Source organism: Colletotrichum graminicola (assembly GCF_000149035.1).
Source record: "Colletotrichum graminicola M1.001 genomic scaffold supercont1.53, whole genome shotgun sequence".
In the NCBI taxonomy this organism is placed as follows: Eukaryota; Fungi; Ascomycota; class Sordariomycetes; order Glomerellales; family Glomerellaceae; genus Colletotrichum; species Colletotrichum graminicola.
The window spans coordinates 161,356-181,009 of NW_007361057.1; the positions used below are offsets into that span (position 1 = coordinate 161,356).

Below are 19,654 nucleotides of genomic sequence, written 5' to 3' on the forward strand. Positions count from 1 at the left end.
ACGACCTGGAAGGCGGCCACTGAGCGAGGGTGGGTCGAAACGGTTCCGCGACGTTGGTGTTTTTTTTTTTTTTTTTTTTTTTTTGAGGACTCTTTCCAGTTAAGAGACGGACATCGATATGCATGGAGGGCCAAATGTGACCAGCCTTTCGGCTTTGCATTTGTAACCCAAACCCGAGTGGCAGAGGCAGACTTTCCGGTGGTGGGAGTGACTAAGTTCGTTTCAAGTAGACGTTACAGTTGGCGTGTTGATCGATCGACTTCGTGTTGGGCCAGGACGGACAAGTTGGGCATGGTGGATGACGGGTTCCGGGCGGTAATTAGCGTCCACTACTCCCGCTCCGTAAGTGAAGCACGGATTTTGTATTGAGTCCCCTTGCTTTCGCGTTCGGGGTGGGATGCAGGCAGAAAGACCCGCCCCATGACAATGGTGAAATCTGGAAATCTTGGGGTTTGTGGCAGCCGTTACCACAAGAGGGTGCCGTAGTTGCCGGCCGTATGGCGCCATGGGGAGAAGTTCGAGGTATCTGCGGAAAGGCCGGCGGACAGCTGGCGGCGGTGAGACCAGTCGGCAGAGGTGTCGTCAAGTGAGAACCCAACCATAAAATAGTGATTCATTGCTGTGATGTCGGGTTGGCCCCCACGATGGTAGGCCTAGGAGCTCTGATGTGTTCATGTTGTATGGAATCATACATTGGCATGTGGCTGAGAATGGAGCAATGGCCCTAAGATACGGTTGGCCGACAGGCGGCCGAGCTGCTGGGTGGTGATTGCAACGGGCCTACTCAGTATTTGCAATACCTACGGAGTACCTAACAAAAGAAACTAGCACTGAGCTAGACGAGATACTGAAAACCTAGGTATGCATCGCTGCATGCACCCGTACGCTCAGGACTGACACTACCTACCTACACTGAAGTAGTGTGGGTGGTTGAAGGGATGGTCTCGGGGCGATGACGATGCAGCCGCGAGCCGGTCAGTCCCAGGATTGGCCGTCTGGGAAAAGTGGATCGGCAAAACTTCCCGATAAGTAGGAGGGAGGGGGAGCCTTGGAGACGGGCGGCCTGGCGGCTGGGCTGTGTCCGTCGCCGTCTGCCGGAGATCTCTTCCTCTCACATGGGAGGGCAACCAATTGAGAGGCTTCTACTCCTGCTTGTCAAGAACCCAAAGGGGCTCCTCTGCATACTGTGTCAGGGTGGCGTTTTCTCGTCAAGGGTTTCGTCCTTTAAGCATCGTGTCAAAATATTCTATCTTCTCTCTCTTACTGTATACTGGCATAGGTAAGTAGAAAGTGGATTGTGGTACGGGTAAGTCTATGTGATAATTAGTTGGCCTAGCCGTAACGAAGTACCTTGAAAGTCGCCGTCTGCTGTCTGGGATGGGGGAGGTGTTGGTGTAAGGTTGTGTGTAAGGTTGTGTGTGTGTGTGAGGTGTGGGTGGACGGGCGACGACGAGGGTGAGTGAGGATCAGAGACAGGCGACAGAGTGGAATTCAAAAAACCTTCTGCCTGGGACCTAGGTAGTCAGGTTGGAAAGCGAAGAAGTCCTGGTTCAGCGTTATGACAAGAGATGCGTAGTGTAGAGTGCCCAGCGAGATGGTCAGTGATTGGCGCAGAACAGAAATGAATCTTCACCACGGTGAAACAACCAAAAGTCCTAGAAGCCCCACGTCCGGTCTAGGACTTTTCTCTCCTCTCTCTCTTCCCCCTCTCTCCCTCTCTTTCTCTCGTCCGATCCCACCCTTTCGTGTGCGGTCTTGTCCAAAAGCATCTGTAGGGTGCCGTCGTCACAGCTGTTTGGCTTGCTTGATTGACATCCAACCACTGGCTGGCAGCCCGAAATTTCAGGTCGGGCAGAGAAGAGAACCATGAACGGTCAACAATACGAAACGGCGAGTTGAGTCGAGTCGAGCTTTGCTGCCCTACTACTACACTACGTACATAGTACTACACTAGTACGGATAGTGTACAGACATTTACCGTAGGTATGTGCCCCATCTGCCTTGTCATTGCGTCCTGTATCCGCCCAGGATACGACGTCAAACACGAGCCATCCTTGAGCAGCTGGCGCAATTGGGAGGCAGAGAGGCAAGGACCGGACGTAGTGTACGCAAACTGCACACCAAACATGTTGGTGAGGGAGGTGCATCAGGCAGGTACCTCGGGGCCCTACCAGGCATACCTACAGGTAGGTAGTGAGTGTACAGTACCTCCGATACGGACCAACCCAGCCTGCGCATCCGCAGTTGTTGTTGGGCATCAGAGGAGATAAAAATGCTGGGAAGCAAATGGGGCTCCAATGTGCCCCATGAACCAGCCAAATACCTGTACATAGCGGAAAGGCAGGATCGGGAGGGTACGTGACTGGAGGCAATGAAGAAGCTCATGCGGGAGTCGGGCATTATATCTAAGTAATCAGCTGCCTGAATCATCCATTTTAGCTCGCCTGCCATCTTCACATTGAGTTACAGACTTGCTTCGTCCGTCCCAGCGCATTCGTAACACCCCTCCATCTCAGGTTCCTCCCCCCCCCCTCCCCTACAGAAGAGATACGTACCCCTTGTTGCTCCCGGGTAAGGTAGGTACTTCGTGGGTAGTGAACCTTACCTACCTAGGTACCTAGTAGTCCTGTCTCCAGAACTGGAGGTGGGAGAGAGATGGGAGAGAGGTGGGTTAAGAGTACCTCTCTTCCCTGTATCTTGCATGGTTGAGACGGTGGAAAGGATACTTCGCGCAAAGTACCTTCTTCTCATCTCTTCCTCGTTGCCTACTGTCCATCTAATTAGCGTCCACCCTCTCCTCTCCTCTTCCTCCCCTCCTCTTGTCCGCCCACCTCTACTTGAACGCACAGGCACTGTCAACTGCGCGAGAGAAAGCGACCCCTCCCGACAACCCCCCCCGTCTTGTGTCCTGCTCCAAAACCCACTGACGACATCTTTTACCAACCAGCCCAACCCGCGAAAAAACAACACCACTTCCTCGAGGGCAGGCTGCACCCACCGATCTTCTGTCGTGACAGTCTCCGACAGACCGATCCCTCCCGTTGTGCCAACCTACCCCGAGGCCCCTCCGACGCCGAACCTCCGGCACCTATAGCACACCTACCATACCCATCACAGACATCATTTTCTCTATCGTATTCCATACCTTGCACCCGCAACTTGCTCGTCTTCCCCGCCATCTCGAGGTGACTGCAGCAGACTGAGACATCACGCATACCTTCACATCCACGCTCCCCTCTTCCCGCAGCTTCAGAGCATATTCTTTTACCAGCCAGAACACAGCATATCACAAACACATAGCCCCTGCGCGTGGAGTCGCGCACCCCTACCGTCACCATGAACGACGAGGACGCTATTCAGAACATCCTCAAGAAGATTGAGCGCGAAAAGGCTCTTCTCAACGCCGCCAATGCCATGCGGGCGCAAACCAACAATGAAGCTGTTCGATCACGACTCGACTCTCAGATGCGCGATGGTCGCCGGAATCTGCAGTTCTTCGAGGAAAAGCTTCGTGAGGCTCAGTTGCGTCGTGGTATGGACAACATGTCCCTCGGTTCCCCAACCGGCGATAGTAGGCCCCTCAGCGGCGATATGGACGACGTGCCTCCGCCTCCTCCCAAGGATTCTGGCTGGGAACAGCGCGGTGGCTACGGCGCTGGGAGCGCGACTTCTGGCGGTAATGTCCAGTACAGCCAGATTGGCGGCCATGCCGACCTGATGCCTCCCCGTCATCCATACGCCAACCCTGGCCCTTCGTCCGTCCCCAAGTCGCGCCCCAACTTTACCAAGCTCGGTGTGCATTGCCCCCAACACCCCTATGTCCCCTCTCGATTTACTCACTGTGCCGTCTAGACCTGATCAAATATGATACCCCCTACCTCGGCCCTCGTATTCAGCTCATGCTGTCGCAAATTCAGTTCAAACTCAACGTCGAGGAACAGTACCTCAAGGGAATTGAAAAGATGGTCCAGCTATATGGTATGGAAGGAGACCGCAAGAGCAAGGCCGATGCCGCTGCTAGGAGGGTCGAGTCCAAGCAGAAAATCCTTCTGCTGAAGCAGGCCATGAAGCGCTACGAGGAATTGCACATCGACATGGATACGTCTGATGCCCAAGACGGTAAGTTTGCGCCCCTGGACTGTCATCACTCGCTGTGCCGCTGCTAACTGGGCGCCATAGATGATTCGATCAACGTGCCAAACTTACGCAAGCCTCTGACTGGCCAGCTCTCCATCCGGGTTGGACAAATCAAGGACGTTGACCACGCTTCCATGAGTCGCTTCAGCCGAGGTCCCGAAACCTTTATCGCTGTCAAGGTCGAAGACAATGTGGTTGCCCGCACAAGAGTTACTAGGACCGACAAGTGGGAAGCCGAGTACCACACCATCGACGTGGACAAAGCCAACGAGATCGAGCTCACAGTGTACGACAAGCCCGGCGAGCATGCCATTCCTATCGCCATGCTGTGGGTGCGCATTTCTGATATCGCCGAGGAGATGAGAAGGAAGAGGATCGAGGCCGAGATCAACAACTCTGGATGGGTGTCGGCTGACAGAATGGGTGCTCCGCCGTCGCAATTTCCCATGAACCCCCCTCAGCAGCAACAGTCCTTCGGTGGTCCTCCTTCGTCACCCGGTCTTGCTCAGCCGGGTGCGCAGGGCCAGCAAGCGCCTGGTGGCATGCCGAATCCCCCAATTGCTCACCAACCTATCGACGGCTGGTTCAATCTCGAGCCTGCCGGCCAGATCCAGCTTTCCTTGGGATTCCTCAAGCAGAACAATGCCCGGCGCCCTGTCAACCTTCAGGGACTCGGTCGTGTTGGTGCCGTTCGTCAGCGTAAGGAGGAGGTGCACGAGATGTACGGCCATAAGTTTGTCCAGCAGCAGTTCTACAACATAATGCGCTGCGCTCTTTGTGGAGATTTTCTCAAATACTCGACCGGCATGCAGTGCGAGGATTGCAAGTACACCTGCCACACCAAATGTTACGCGAGTGTGGTCACCAAATGTATTAGCAAGAGCAACGCTGAGACGGATCCGGATGAGGAGAAGATCAACCACCGTATCCCGCACAGATTCCAGGCCTTTTCTAACATGACAGCCAACTGGTGCTGCCATTGCGGCTACATCTTGCCATTTGGCAAGAAGAACTGCAGAAAGTGTGCAGGTAAGTGTTGCCCCAAAAATTGGCTTCAATGGCAAATCTAATCTCGCATAGAATGTGGTCTCACGGCGCACGCGGCTTGTGTTCACCTCGTTCCTGATTTCTGCGGCATGTCTATGGCAGTGGCGAATCAAATCTTGGAAGGCATCAAGACTACTAGAATGATCACCAAAAACAAGACTTCGTCCTCTCTGAGCGAACGCACGCTGAGGAAGCCAACCAGCCCGACAAGCACTCTGGGCTCTCCTCCCCACAGTGGTGGACAGGCGCATTATGCTGGAGGCTCGCCGGAAGCGACCGAGGCAGCCAAGCTCATGTACCAGCAGCAGTCGCCGTCGGGCCAGCGACCGTCGCACCCTGATCGTACCGCTTCCAGCACAGCGGCGGCGGCGGCAGCAACGGCCGCAATGAGCGGAACGATCGCTTCGCAGCCAAAGTCCCATTCGCAGGATTACGGGCAGTATGGTGGACATCCCGGCTACCCCCCTCAGGCCGAGCAAGAGGATCCTTACGGCGGGCGCAAGTACAACCCTGCGGATTACGCGGCAGTCAACCAGCAAGCTGCTTCGTACGCTCAGCAATCCCCCGTACAACAGCAACAACAACGGCCTGTTCAGCAACAGCAGCAGCAGCAGCAGCAGCAACCTCTGCCTCAGCAGTACCAGCAGCCAACTCAACAGCAAATGTATCAGCAACAGCCCGTCTCCTCGCCCAAGTTGCAGGAGCCTCCTCAAATCTCGCCCATCTCGTCATCTGGAGGCGTTCCCAGTGCTGGTCGTAAGCCTTTGCCATCTGCTACGGACCCAGGTACTGGCCAGCGTATTGGTCTGGACCACTTCAACTTCCTGGCTGTGCTGGGTAAGGGCAACTTCGGAAAGGTCATGCTTGCGGAAACGAAGCGATCTAAGAGGCTTTACGCCATTAAGGTGTTGAAGAAGGAATTCATTATCGAGAACGATGAAGTGGAGAGCATTCGGTCCGAGAAGAGAGTGTTCCTCATTGCTAACCGGGAGAGACACCCCTTCTTGACCAACCTCCACGCGTGTTTCCAGACGGAGACGCGTGTCTACTTTGTCATGGAGTACATCAGCGGTGGTGATCTCATGCTTCACATTCAACGGGGCCAATTCGGTACCAAGCGAGCTCAGTACGTGCAACCCCTATCCGCTCCAAAGTAAGATGTGCTAATACGTTCTAGATTCTACGCTGCCGAGGTCTGCTTGGCGCTCAAGTATTTCCATGAGAACGGCGTCATCTATCGTGATTTGAAGCTTGACAACATTTTGTTGACACTCGATGGACACATCAAGATTGCCGATTACGGTCTTTGCAAGGAGGACATGTGGTTTGGCTCCAACACTAGCACCTTCTGTGGTACGCCCGAGTTCATGGCACCAGAGGTATGTCTCCCTGCGTCACTTTGTGGCATTGTGCTAACCATTTTCCAGATTCTTCTCGACAAAAAGTACGGCCGCGCCGTTGACTGGTGGGCGTTCGGCGTCTTGATTTATCAGATGCTCCTCCAGCAGTCTCCTTTCCGCGGTGAGGACGAGGACGAAATTTACGACGCCATTCTGGCTGATGAGCCTCTGTACCCCATTCACATGCCTAGAGACTCCGTGTCGATCTTACAGAAGCTTCTTACTAGGGAGCCTGATCAGCGTCTCGGCAGTGGTCCCACAGATGCGCAAGAAATCATGAACCAGCCGTTCTTCAGGAACATCAACTGGGATGACATCTACCATAAGCGTGTTGCACCGCCCTTCCTGCCTCAGATCAAGAGCGCCACTGATACCAGCAATTTCGACTCTGAGTTTACGAGTGTCACGCCTGTCTTGACCCCTGTCCAATCCGGTACGTGGATATTCATCATGATATTGAAGGTCACCTTTGCTAACAAAGCGCAGTTCTCTCGCAAGCTATGCAAGAGGAGTTCCGTGGCTTCTCTTACACTGCCGACTTTGAATAGGAAAATGGCGACGGCGAAGAAGAATATCAAATTGTTTCGGGAAGCCCTGAGAGCAGCAGCTGACGCGAGTAGTTCACATGAACTATGCCGCCGACTTGGAGAGAAAGAGAGAATACCAAGTTGGTGAATAGCGGAACAAGCACTGGCGAGAGCGCAAGCCGCGCGCGCCAGGCCCTAGCGAAGACGGCCTCTGTTATACAGGGACGCTACGCATCGCCAGGCTGTGACGGTGAACCTCGGGTGGACAAGGAAGTGGTGCGCGCGCGCAGTATACGAAGTAAAAGCAGCGTTGCCCCCGGCCGTTCATGAGCGGACGTTGGAAAAGCAAGTCAGCGGATACCGACTAGAGTTAAACCTGGCAGGGTCTCTCCCAGACGCTGCCGCAGCGTTGTCAATAGAGGACACCTTCAGTGGTTTAAATCTTTTCTGACACGTTGTGGCCGGAAATCTGGAAATCTGGATTGTGACAGTAATACATAGGTTGTCCTCATGATCTATATGGTATCGTATTGTACAGGTGTATATACAACCACGGCGGAGTGGTGTGACTTATGTTCTCCGTAAAAGCAGCAAAGCAATGCCTCCTGCCAAAGTAGCTCCGGCTGCAGCGCCCTCGAGGGCAAGGATCGAGGCGTCCCGCATGCGCAAGTCAATGCGGCGCTCACTATAGAGATCGACCAATCCCGCCTTCATCAGCGCGGGGAGCGCTGGATCGGTGATGAGCTCGCGCCACGACTTGGGCGTGGGAACCTCTTGCTCCAGGACTTCAAGAGCGCTGGAGACCTCCCGCTCCATCTCGTGCTTGACAGCCGGCTCCTCGAGCTTGGCGCTCAGGGCCTCCTCTCCAGCAGCTGTCACTCCAGCCGTCACCGGCGGTGCCACTCCCGTAGCCTTGGCAGCGACATCAGCAGCGGCGTCCGCCGCCTCCCTCTGCGCCAAGGCCGCCTTCAAGCCCGCCAGCTCGGCTGTCACGCCCTCGAGAACGGCCTTCTCCTCCTCGACCACGCCGAGCACAAGCCGCCTCCGCTTCCACGGCTCGGCGACGAACTGCAGCACGATGAACAGCAGCACGTTTACACCCATCAGGCCCCAAGTGCCCCATGTCGATGCACGGCGGATGCGGTCCGACCAGATCTGCTCCTCGTGATAGCGCTTGAGAATACCCGCGTTGAGCTGCTGGCCCAAGGCCTGCTCAGCGTGCTCGGCATCGGTGAGGGCCTCGGCGGCAGCGGCGACCTCCTGCTCGAGGGAGTGGTCCTGGCGGTAGAGCTGGGTGAAGCGCTCGAGGTCGGTCGGAGACCACATCTCCTTGCGGGCGAGGAGGGTGGTGACCTCGCGCTGGGTGGTGGCGCGCTTGGCGTTGGTGGTCTTGTAAGTGGCGCGAGCGGTGCGGACGAGGGACTGAGCTTCAGCGAGGCGGTTCTCGAGGAGGGTGTTTTGGTCCTTGATGACCTCGATCGGGGCGTAGCCCGTGAGGGTGTTCAGGGTCGTCGAGGCGGTCATGAGGCGCGTCTGGAGGGTATCCATGAGGTGGGACAGCTTCTCGGAGAGGGCGGGCGGCAGGGCAGTGTAGATCTTGGTGGCCGTCTCGGGATGAGGGTCTTCGAGCTTCGGTCTGGAGGAGTCGGGGTCGGAGGACGTGGCGGTGTCGGTTTCATTGTTCGTGGTTGAGGATGGGGAGGGAGATGACGATGTCGAGCTTGAGGTCGCAGCATCTGAGCTTGGGAGGAACGATTCGCTTGTCGGGGAAGCTTGTTTGATCTCTTCTTTCGAGGCGGAGGAGCTCGGCGGCGGACGGGGAGGGAATGAAGGGGGGAGGCCCGAGGCGTAGAGCCGTCGTTGGGGTGCGGCGGCCGGCGGGGCGTTAAGACGCAGGGCGAGGGCGACGGCGGGTTGCCATCTCCGGAGATTGACGGTGGTGTGCATGCCGATGCGAGCGTGAGCTAGGCGCGACGCCGTCCTGACAATTGGGGGCATCTTTTTCTTCCCGGCGTCAGGGTTCGAGAGCTGAAGAATAGCGACAGCTCTTCCCCAGTGAAACAAAAGGACGGACCAATTGAGAGGGATGTCGGCGGGCCGAGTTGTTCAAACGCACGGGAAGCCGGGGTCGGCGGGTGAGGCTTGGGAGGAAAGTTTGGACGAGGGCAACAAGACCCAGACCTTTTGGGGAGGAAAGCGTGAGTCGGGTCGGCTTCGGATCATGCTGAGTGTTGGTACGGAACGGGTCCCTCGTCGGTTTCTGCCGCAAAGGCCAGTGGGTGGATTTTTCTTCACCGCCTGCCGTGATTTGGGGTAAGCGCGAGCCCGGTGCCGGCGCGGCGGGGGCTAGTTATTAGTTCGATCTTCGGAGACCAGGGCCGGAACGCTGAACTGTTTCCCAGTCCAAGCTTGCTGCTTGGGACGACACCCGCCATTGCCAATGTCATGATCGAGCAAGTCATTAACAAGACGGCAAGATACATCGATTGAGCACATTCGACATCGTTAATGCACATCATGGTTGGGAAGCGGCGAGCAGTGAAGACGCCAAATGCTGATCAAAGGATGACTGTATACGACTCTCTGCATTGCTGGCCTCGTGGCCAACATGCTGAGCTTGTCAATGGTAATACGGTTATTTTTCTGGAAAACTAATTGATTTCAATTGGGTTATGTAACAAGTAGAGAATATGACGCGTAATGATTAGATTCAAAAGCACATCGACAAGTATCGTTCGTCGTAAGCAGCATGGGTTGCCAGACTATAAGCAAAAGACACTGTTTGGTTGCATCGCAAGTTTTCCCAATATGAATTGACACCCCACCGTTAACAATCTTCCCAGAAGCAACAAAGCCGTCTCCATCTGTGCTGACTGGTTCCCGAATATAATAAGTTGACCAGCAACTCTACTTTTTCAAGGCGAAGCACCGCTCAATGTTGTCTGCATTGTTCCCCCACCACTTTACCATAACTGCACCCGTCGTTCCAAGAAAGATGAAGATGAACAGCAAGTTGGCATTGAATCCGGTGTCTAACGCCGCACCGCTGATGTATGCCCACTTGTTCCAGAAGGCGCGTCGGTAACGGTAAAGATAGAAGTTGAAGAACGTTCCAACAAGGAATGTGGTAAGAGGCCCAGTACTCAGGTTGCCGTGGAAAGTGGCGGCGCTGGCAAAAAAGATTGTCGAGTTCCAAAGGTCGAAGCGGGCCTTAGGGAACTTCTTGTGCAGCATCCAAATGATAATGGGCGCTACTGCCCCAGCAGGAAAGCCATATAGAACAGGTTTGAAGAAAGACGAAGCAAAGAGCTTCTTGGGACCGACTAGGGCGTACTGGATGCCGGCGGTATTGTAGCTCTTGAACTCTTGGCCCGTCCATTGTCCCTGGGGATCTGGGATTCGACCGCTTACATAGTCGAACTTGGACGCGACCACCCAGCGCATAACACCATAGTTGACGGGCAGAGCAAGCATATTTGCGATGATTTGAATACCGACCACCTGACGGGGAGGCAAATGAAGATAGTGTCCGATCTATCTGATCAGCTAAGGGCGACAGATTCAGTAGATGTGGCCTACCTTTTGGTCCTCCAGAACCGTGCGGGCATCGTACCAAACATTGCCGGAAATGATGCGGTACGCAAGTTGACCAAGAGGGTGCCGAGACGAACCTGGGACATCTATCATATCTGTATGCACGTGTTAAGCACTGAAATCTTCGCTACAATAAATGATATTCACTCACATCCATAGATGAGCTCGTTAAAGAAGCCGACTTTGATCGAGTAACCCGACATCGCATACACCAGACTCATGGGAAGCATGGCAGCAGCGCCGAAACCGAGAGCAACGAAATAAGTCCAAGTGGGCATCCAAACCGATTTCGTCGCTACAATAACCAGCAAGATTCCAATGGGTACCACAGTCAAGATACCCCATTCCCTGCGAAGCTGTTAGTAAAGTTGCTCCCGTGCGGCATAAGGACCGAAGAAACTAACCACATGGTGAGACCTGGATACTGCTGAATAATGCGACTGTTTAGATCAGCCATCTGTACATGCTGCTAGAAATGAAAATTACCCACCTCAAGCGGTCCTGGTGGTACTCGTCCTCGGCCTTCCTTGATTTCCGTACTATCTTCATAACCTTCGGGCCTAGAAAAAGGCCACACCAGACGAAAGATGAGATGTATGAAGCGTACCACTAAAGATGCTTAGCACGAAAGCCAGAATAAGTTTGGTGTGGAAGCTACCATAAATATCTCCCAGGTGTACTGGGCACCAGTGTAAGCAAGGCCAACCTCATGATATGCTGTTTCATTGACGTGTTGGATACCACTCGAGTCCGTGTAAACTTCAACCATGTCAACGACTAATTCACATCCTTCTTGGTTAACAAAAACACTTACTTAGAGACTCGAAAGGATACGCAGAGCCATTCTTCTGAAAGACACCATTTGACATGATATTGTAGGTTGGTGATCCCCAAAGATTCCCGAAGTATGCCACCGGAATGAGAATCCACGTCTTCATAACTGTGAGCAAGGTTCTGTTTGAAAGCGGGCAGATAGCATACCGTGATGACGAAGCCGACGAATATGGTTACTTGAACGCTGTACGGGAATGTGACCACTGTAGATGTGATGTTTGACCAGTTGAGCGTGATGTTGAGTAGCCCGATACCTCCCCGACCAGCGCCTAGGAAGTTGACAGTATGGTTTTGGCTCGCAAACCAGCAAAGAGGCGCAAGGGCGGCAACGAAGGGGAAAATATATTCAGGCAAGAATTGCCAGAGAAACGTGCCTAGAAATATCCACCAAAATCCCTTGAATTTACCGTTAGCCTAGGAAACTGAACATCTTCTGTTGAATCATAACTTACATTCATCTGTCTTTTGGACGTGCTCTTGTGGAGCTCCGTCTTGCCTTGCATACTTCTGTACAGTGTGACCTGCTGTAGGGAAAGCGGAAAGATGAACTCCGGATCATCGATCAAAATCTTACGGACTTGAATATATTAGGAAATGTGAAGAGATAATGATGCTTGTGAATGTACACCTACCCATTGCTGCAAAAGAAAAGCCAAGAAGTGAAGTACCCTGCTCTTACAGTCAGCTGTCCGAGGAGTGCCTCAAAAGTCTGGTCGAGCTTACCCATCCAAAAAATAGTGCGACTGCCGGGTTCATTGTGATGCCGTAGTAAAGCGCCGCGTTGGTGGGTAAGAACGCTGGATAAGATCAGTTCCGAGTAACAACGAAGCGATACTGGCTCAACCTACTTGCCCATTGGCCTTGACTGCCAGCATTGGCAGCAATACCAATGATAGCATGTTCTTTGATGGAAAATGGACCAGGGTTTAGAGAAAATGAGAACCTCCCAAGCGGCACCTTGTAATCTGGAAGTACTCGGGCGAGGAGCCGTCCGAGAGGCGCCGAAGCCAAGATGACGAAGAAAACGGGAAACGGGGCCGCAGTTGTTCGGAAACTGATCTTTGATCAGCGACCGAGGCATAAGAAGACATGAAAACTGGATCTTACTAGGAGAGTTGAGACGTAACGCTTCCAATGACACAGAATAGAGTCGATAGAAGTAGTGAACGAAATGTGATTACGGGTAACGAAGGATCGTCTTCGAAGCCAACGACCGTTCGAACAAGCTCGGGAATGTTAGAGAACTCTGGGGATTCGAAGTCATATTCAGGCTCAGAATTCTCAGATGAGTTTCGTTTTTCTCCACTTGAACTGTCTGAATTGATACCGCCCAGAAATAGCTTCTCTGATGTTTCAAAGACTCGGTCAACGGAAACCTTTGGCGCAGACGACGCCTTCAAGTCGCTCCCCGCAGTCTGTTTGTCTTGGAGATCAGACATTGTTGGAGAGTGTAGATTAGAGATATAATTGAGCGTTTGAATATAGTTCACATTGCCACGGCCGAAGAGAGTGTTTTACAGTGATGAAATGCCACGAAAATCTCCTACAGAGGAAACAGCATGCCATTGCGGATCTTCATGATGTGATAAAGAAGGGAGCTGCATTATTAGACTGATAAGGCAGGATGTTCCCAAGTTGGTAATAGCTTGAAATCACATCAGAGGATAAATGTCAAGATGTCGATTGGTCAACAGCCCGAAGCATGCGAGTTCTTCTGCGATAGCTTGCTGGGCACCTAAATACCCGTGGTCTTAGTCACTCTTTGGCCACGCTTAAAACCCCCTACTCACGTAATTTCGGCCGCATTAAACACTCCCTACTTACGTGAGTAGGGGTGTTTAGCTCTGCTGAGTGACTAATAACCCCCAGTTACATACATCGGATGGCGTGTATGGTCGTCCAACAGTGCCGCTGTTGGAGATTTTGGTTGTTCCGACTGTACGTGCAGCTTGGGCCCTGGCAAGCGTCGGAAATGTTCGATAAACATAGTCTAGTGTCGGCTAAGTAGTTCCAGTAATGTTCCAAGTGGCCGCTAACATGATGTGGACAATTGATGGATATCAATGCTGCATGCAAGCCGTGCCGCATAATCTGACGGCGTTATCAAGGCGCAATGTTGGTGGAGAATGTCGCGAACTCACAGGAGCGGGGGAGTTCCGACGGCACCTCTTCAAGCTATTTCCTGCTGCAGTATATGCATGACGAAATGATTTGTCCAGAAATAACAGACTTTGAGGGAGCCTCGGTCTGGGGCAGAGCACACTCGACGCTCGGAACTGAGCCTGGTGTTCACCAATCAATGGTCGAACTTCCAAACCCTTGTTTTGAGATATCGGTCATGTTCCGGTTCTTGGAGAGAAATGCTCATCGACCAACGCCACATCATCAGCTAGCCTAGCACCCTCATACGAATAAGAAGAACTAGGCAGACGGTCGCCAAAAGAACTTACAGATGCTAAATAATAACAACTTTCATGTTTGCCAAGACCCGGAGGCTAGAACAGTGTGACGCCGCTGGTGCTATATACAAGGGGATTCAGACAGAGTAGAAACGAGCAAAAGCAGTAACCTGAGTTCAATCTTAGCATGGCGAGTCCTATAAATCATTCAACTATTTGATAATAATAAGTAAGAAGTATATGTCATGCCATAGAAAGCAACAGCCAGAGAAATCATTGGTTTAGTTCAAACACTGGCAGACAAGATTAGTTGACAGGCCCAATAACTACCTGTCACTCTGCATCAGAAATATGGAACTTTGAGGAATATAATCAGTTTTATTCTTATGTAATAATGAAATCAAAAAAGTTTGAGGTAGTTGTTACTAGAAATAAGACTTTGTAAAGAAACTGGTACGTTCTTCCCCGAAAGCGGCAACCACACGAGATAGTCCACCGCACAAAATAAATCGACTCTGTTTCAACGACAACAAATATAATTAAAAGTATAACGTGGTGTATTTAAAAAGTTTGTAAGAAATACTCCATGAACAGTCGAATTTATCTCAAAATCTCGTCGACAAACATCACTACTCTAAACAATCAGAAGTTTGTTAAGCTTGCAAGTACCTTGCTCCACCCGTCTTCCCGTTTCACCACGCATAAGGCCATCAACAAAGCATTGAGTGATGACTTGCCACTGGTTCCCTTTCTGTCGCATAATGAGTGGCGCTGAGCAGCCAGGTACCACGAAGATCGAATCCCCTTTCTTCAATACTTGAAGTATTGCTGTTCCAAAAAGCCCGCCCGCCGTAGTGAAGATGGGATACACGATGCCAACATGCTTGTCGAGTGAATCCAAATATCGTTTCGGATCTTGGCACTCCCCCACATCTTCGGGCCTGGGGAAGAATGACTTGAGCTCTTGGCCCCAAGGCTTGAATTGTGCGTTGATCTGATTTCGAAACTGAATGAGATCTTGGAGGTTGGCGTGTTTGAGGACTTTCCCCCAGCCGCGCTTTTCCAATGCCATGACATCCGGATTGTCAGGTTTCAAATCTTCGAGCCAGGGGATGTCAAGAATAGTATATCCTGTAGAGCAGTCGTAAACTGCTGCTCGATGCAAAGTCCGCAAAATCGCCGCTTTTGGGTTATCCGGTATTGCCTTGGAAGTCGGGTGAATGGCGTCTTGCCATATCCGGAGCTCTCCGTGTTCCCAGCCTAAGAAGGGTGCTATTCCATCCACAATGTCAACAAAATAACCGCTGGTGACCAGAATGTTTTTATCCTGTTCAAACCCGAACCAGGCGTCTTGACCCCAGCTGGCATCACAGTCTGAGCCCCATAGATAAGGATCCCACGGCGAAGTCAAGTCTGGCACCCAAGATGGGAGCGTAAGAGTCGATTCTGTTGTCCCAGTAAGAACGATGTCAAAAGATCCGAACCCCGTTATAAGAGCCTTAGCAAAGTCGTAGAACACTTCTTCAACCGCTTTCTTGTAGTCGGGTTCGATATGTTTTGCAACATACTCAGGGATCATACCCATCAATCCATACAGACGGTCTCTCAAGTCAAGGGAACGGGCCATTCTGCCAATCATTAAAAGAAGGCCAAGTTCGTCTTGATCTCTCCTGCGCTCTTTGTCTGTCGGCGGGTGTCTGCGGCGAATACGCTCTTGGTTGATAGTCATTAGTTCGACTAATTTCAACACGCGCCATACCTTTTCACGAGCTCGCACGGCGCCTTGAATATTGGTTGCTGCCTGTAGAAAGTTGTGAAGCGGCATTAGACCCATTCGGAACGTCCCAAATAAGATGGAAGGATTCACTGGTCCGAGACACTTCTCCTGGATCACCCAAATTCGAGTCCAATATGTTTTCTTGACGATCACATCGATGGCACGCCTGATGGTTTCCCTCTTCTCCGGGTCGGTTAAAGCTATTTCCAGTAGATCGAATGCTGCATCATTGTCTGTTGACTTGACAATAATCTCATGGAGTTGAGCCATATCCGGTACGGCCGCGTCTGGAACTGCCCCAAGCCAAATAGAAACGATGAGCGCTTTGCCATAAATCATGCGCATCCGTTTGACCTGAAGACTACGCTCATCCAAGTCTTTTTGGTTAATGCAAATCGCATCTGCCCAAATTTTCAAGCCTTCAATGTAGTCCGGGTCTGAAGACAATGCCCGAAGCGCTGCCTCCAAGCTTTGGCCGATAAGAACAATTTGGCCGTTCATAACAATCGGTACTCTGATGGTCTGGTCTCCCCAAGTATAGCTCAGTGCGCCGTAATCTCCCCACTCAAAGCGATGATATCGATGATGGGTGCGCGGCCGTTCAAAGGGCGAGCTTACTCTTGTTGGACTAAGAGAGCGGTATCGTTCGTTGGAGAATAGTCGCCAACGCCCATCGCTATTGCGCCGAGACAATGGCTGCGCCTTGGATACCCATTGCTGGTAACCTGAGAGGTGTGCATCGAGTGAAACATGTTCTATGGTACAGTGGACGAGGCCATGCCATTCTGGTGGCTCATCGCGAAGGTTTACGAGCGGCGGCCGCTCGATCGTCTGCAAGTTGAGTACTCGAATCTCATTACGGGCTTCGTCAAGGGTAGAGTAGGGGAAATCGCTGGCTTGCGTCAGTCGTTGAGATGCCATCGCGTAATATCGTGCGAACAACTTTGTGGTTATGATAGATAAACGGGCAGACTGCTGGTCTAATGCGTGGCCTGCATGGTATTTAGTATTGGCGGGACTGGGACTGGCCGCCCTGGCGATTAGTTGAGGGATATTGGTTCGCATTCAGGACGAGGCAGCTCAGCTTACGCTGTTATCGTCATTAGCAGGGGGGTGCAGCACAGCCACGATGCAGAGAATGAGGGGCATTTGACTGACTGGTACCATTAGCTTGAACGCAAGATAGCGAACCTAGGTCTGTTCGACTTGTTCAATTTTCTATTTCGCGTGCGGAGAACAAATACCTTCCCAGCCAATAAACGGTAACCTCATATTCCTCGCCTGGTAATCAGGGTGTTAACAGTACAATACGTTCTTTCAAACTCCGATCAGAAGTGTGAAACTTTCTCGTGTAGAGGTCTTTGTTTCTATGGATCTAGGGGAACGAAACACCTTTTCTTCTGGTTGAGAATCCCCTCCTGTAGCGCTGGCCTTCGTCGTTCCTGCTTCTTCTCCCGGAGATAGAAGCCGGAGACATTTCGGAGTACTGTGCGTCGCCGGCCCTGAAAGAAGCGGGAGGTGGGGCTGATTCATGCCACTGCTCCGGCGTCATGAATCCCGGCCACATTTAGGTACCCTTTGCATCAGCTGTTGTTGAGCCTTCTCTAGGAAACGATCAACAGGCTCTGGGCTTCTTTTTCATTAATACTCTTTATGTCAAGGTGCAGTGCACCACCACTCCGATCGGCTGGCAATGACATTCCAACGCTGAGCGCCGAGATGCTCATCGCTTAGCCACCTGCATCGACACGCTTATCGAGGCTTGCGTATAATATAGGACTAGAGGGTCAGGCACCGTTTGCGTGCCAGGCGGAAGTTCAATTACATATGTATTAGGAATAGCTATCTGCAGTAGGCCTTTGATGCGTAACTTAGCGAAAAATTGAGCTGGGAAGGCAATGCCCAAATCTCAGACGACGATATTGAATGGCGATTCTTGTTGATGAGAAATCAAAGTCCGGTGTGGCGGTCGGATATCGGTGCTGTAGCATCGGGTACGACCGAGCAAACGCGCCCGAATCGGGTTCCATACCTGCAGGATGATGCTTGACAGATCCGTAGGGCTGGTAGACTACACTAATAAGCCGAGTGACGAGGGCAGCTGGGTGAGTAATTGAGTTATTGAACCCTTGTTGCAGGAAACCGGGAGATGCGCTCTTGTAAGCAGTTCAGATGCCGCATTTCCCGTTAGGCGGGTATCGGAACCGCGAGCTCGGGATTGAGGGCTTCGGAACGCTGGAAACAAGGGAACCTCGAGGAATTTACTTTACTCAGCCAGAGGGGGGCTGCTCGGCGACGAGCAACTGACGAAATCCTTGACAAATGCACAAAAACGTAGTAGTTCTTGCGCAATTATGCAACAATATATGCAGGTTGCGGTGGCGTCATCGAGGGGTCTGACAAATCAGATGGCTTAGTGCGTCGATGATGCGCCCCGTTCGCGCCAGTTTCTGCTGCGACCGACTTGCACCTTCCGCCATCCCACATAGAAAAAATACCTACAAAACACTATATTTACATAGCGCTATCGAGGTACCCTTTCTGCCCGCCCACGAAGAGACCAATACCACTTCTATCCTTTGTTATAAAGCCCATAGCAGTCCGCCCCATTTAGGTGTCGGACCTTCCATTCTGAATCAATGTCCACCCGATTCTTCCGTCCTATTCAACGCATCGCGAGATCTTCAGTCCCATCTACCTACAGAAACTTCCACGCTTCTTCGCCCAACATGGTTGTCCACAACGTTCACAAGTAAGTCGGTGATATATTCCAGTCTATTCCCGCGCGACCTGCATACTACCCCGCAATCCGCATCACGCGTCGTGATCCAGCGGTTTTGCACCCCGCCATTGTCTGTGTCGATATTAATCTGTGTTGAACTACTACAGCAAGGCCGAGTTCGACGCTGCCCTGAAGGAGCACGACTTCGTCATCGTCGATGCCTTCGCCACCTGGTGTGGTCCCTGCAAGGCCATCGCCCCCATCCTTGCCGGGTGAGTTGAACCCCCTCCTTCACCGTGTCTGGGTTATTTCCCAGCCTGGGTATTTGGCAGCAGCAGTCGCTGACATGTGACGAATTCCAGCCTCTCCAACGAGGAGAAGAACAGCAAGCTCCACTTTATCAAGATTGATGTCGATGAGGTCCCCGACGTGAGCCAGGAGCTTGGCATCCGCGCCATGCCCACCTTCCTCCTCTTCCAAAAGGGCGAGAAGGCCCAGGAGATTGTCGGCGCCAACCCCCCCGCTCTCAAGCAGGCCATCGAGAAGTTCGCTGAGGCTGCCAACGCTGCATAAACCACTTGTTAGGAGGCGCATGAAAAAAAAAAAGACCATGACAACATGGGTTGAGAACCCGAAAGAGTCAAAAGAAATACTGGCTTGCGATGGAGCTTTTGTTGACCTTAGATACCACAATACATATCAAAAAAGTCCCATTTATTCTTTCGTTAGTGCCATCGGCACCTCTCTAGGGTTAGTGGCATATGGCTCATGTGTCCATATCGCCATGACCAAATGCTAGACTGCTGCAGGCGGCATGAGGTTCAATTTGTCATCTGTTGCTGGTGAGAGTGACAAAATATTACTCGACACGAGGTAAGGTGTGTGGCAAGATACTAGGACCCCATGTCTCTGGTCAATCCTCGCGTCGTGTCAACATGTAATTGTACGGGTGTGTGTGTGTGACCGAGGCAAAATTTCGGAGCTAGAGATCGCCAGGAAGCATGGTTGCGTTGTCTTGATGGCTACAGCCGGCTTCAAGGCTGAGGCGGTCTTGATACGGACTTCCAATAATGTTGCCCACAAATTCGACCATCGACGCCGAAAATCCACATAGAGCTTCATACAAAACCTGCAGGTCAGGCAGGCAAGTATCTATCTAGTAGGGTGTTTGCTTTTTTCTGCCCCTGTGAGACCTTACTAGAAGGCACACGCCGCGC

The 19,654-nt window shown here is 52.1% G+C and overlaps 5 protein-coding genes across 5 annotated transcripts; 2 read left to right on the forward strand and 3 right to left on the reverse strand.

Annotated features, from left to right (window-relative positions):
* Positions 1 to 3,336: 3,336 nt before the first annotated feature.
* Positions 3,337 to 7,132, forward strand: GLRG_09877 (uncharacterized protein; the record flags this gene model as incomplete). Its single annotated transcript, XM_008100562.1, has 7 exons — positions 3,337 to 3,793; positions 3,853 to 4,119; positions 4,180 to 5,166; positions 5,218 to 6,310; positions 6,362 to 6,563; positions 6,612 to 7,017; positions 7,071 to 7,132. The coding sequence occupies 7 exons, from the start codon at positions 3,337 to 3,339 to the stop codon at positions 7,130 to 7,132; spliced, it is 3,474 nt and encodes a 1,157-aa protein (XP_008098753.1).
* A 549-nt stretch (positions 7,133 to 7,681) lies between these two features.
* On the reverse strand, positions 7,682 to 9,109 carry GLRG_09878 (She9/Mdm33 family protein; the record flags this gene model as incomplete). Its single annotated transcript, XM_008100563.1, has 1 exon — positions 7,682 to 9,109. The coding sequence occupies one exon, from the start codon at positions 9,107 to 9,109 to the stop codon at positions 7,682 to 7,684; it is 1,428 nt and encodes a 475-aa protein (XP_008098754.1).
* Positions 9,110 to 10,018: 909 nt separating this feature from the next.
* GLRG_09879 (OPT oligopeptide transporter) lies at positions 10,019 to 12,978 on the reverse strand (the record flags this gene model as incomplete). Its single annotated transcript, XM_008100564.1, has 13 exons — positions 10,019 to 10,645; positions 10,691 to 10,800; positions 10,857 to 11,053; positions 11,110 to 11,145; positions 11,196 to 11,314; positions 11,364 to 11,448; positions 11,516 to 11,637; positions 11,687 to 11,935; positions 11,992 to 12,116; positions 12,172 to 12,208; positions 12,263 to 12,336; positions 12,388 to 12,593; positions 12,647 to 12,978. 13 exons carry the CDS (start codon positions 12,976 to 12,978, stop codon positions 10,019 to 10,021), a joined length of 2,319 nt encoding a protein of 772 aa, XP_008098755.1.
* Positions 12,979 to 14,572: 1,594 nt separating this feature from the next.
* GLRG_09880 (heterokaryon incompatibility protein) lies at positions 14,573 to 16,636 on the reverse strand (the record flags this gene model as incomplete). Its single annotated transcript, XM_008100565.1, has 1 exon — positions 14,573 to 16,636. The coding sequence occupies one exon, from the start codon at positions 16,634 to 16,636 to the stop codon at positions 14,573 to 14,575; it is 2,064 nt and encodes a 687-aa protein (XP_008098756.1).
* Positions 16,637 to 18,354: 1,718 nt separating this feature from the next.
* GLRG_09881 (thioredoxin) lies at positions 18,355 to 19,010 on the forward strand (the record flags this gene model as incomplete). Its single annotated transcript, XM_008100566.1, has 3 exons — positions 18,355 to 18,467; positions 18,605 to 18,709; positions 18,800 to 19,010. 3 exons carry the CDS (start codon positions 18,355 to 18,357, stop codon positions 19,008 to 19,010), a joined length of 429 nt encoding a protein of 142 aa, XP_008098757.1.
* Positions 19,011 to 19,654: the final 644 nt, after the last annotated feature.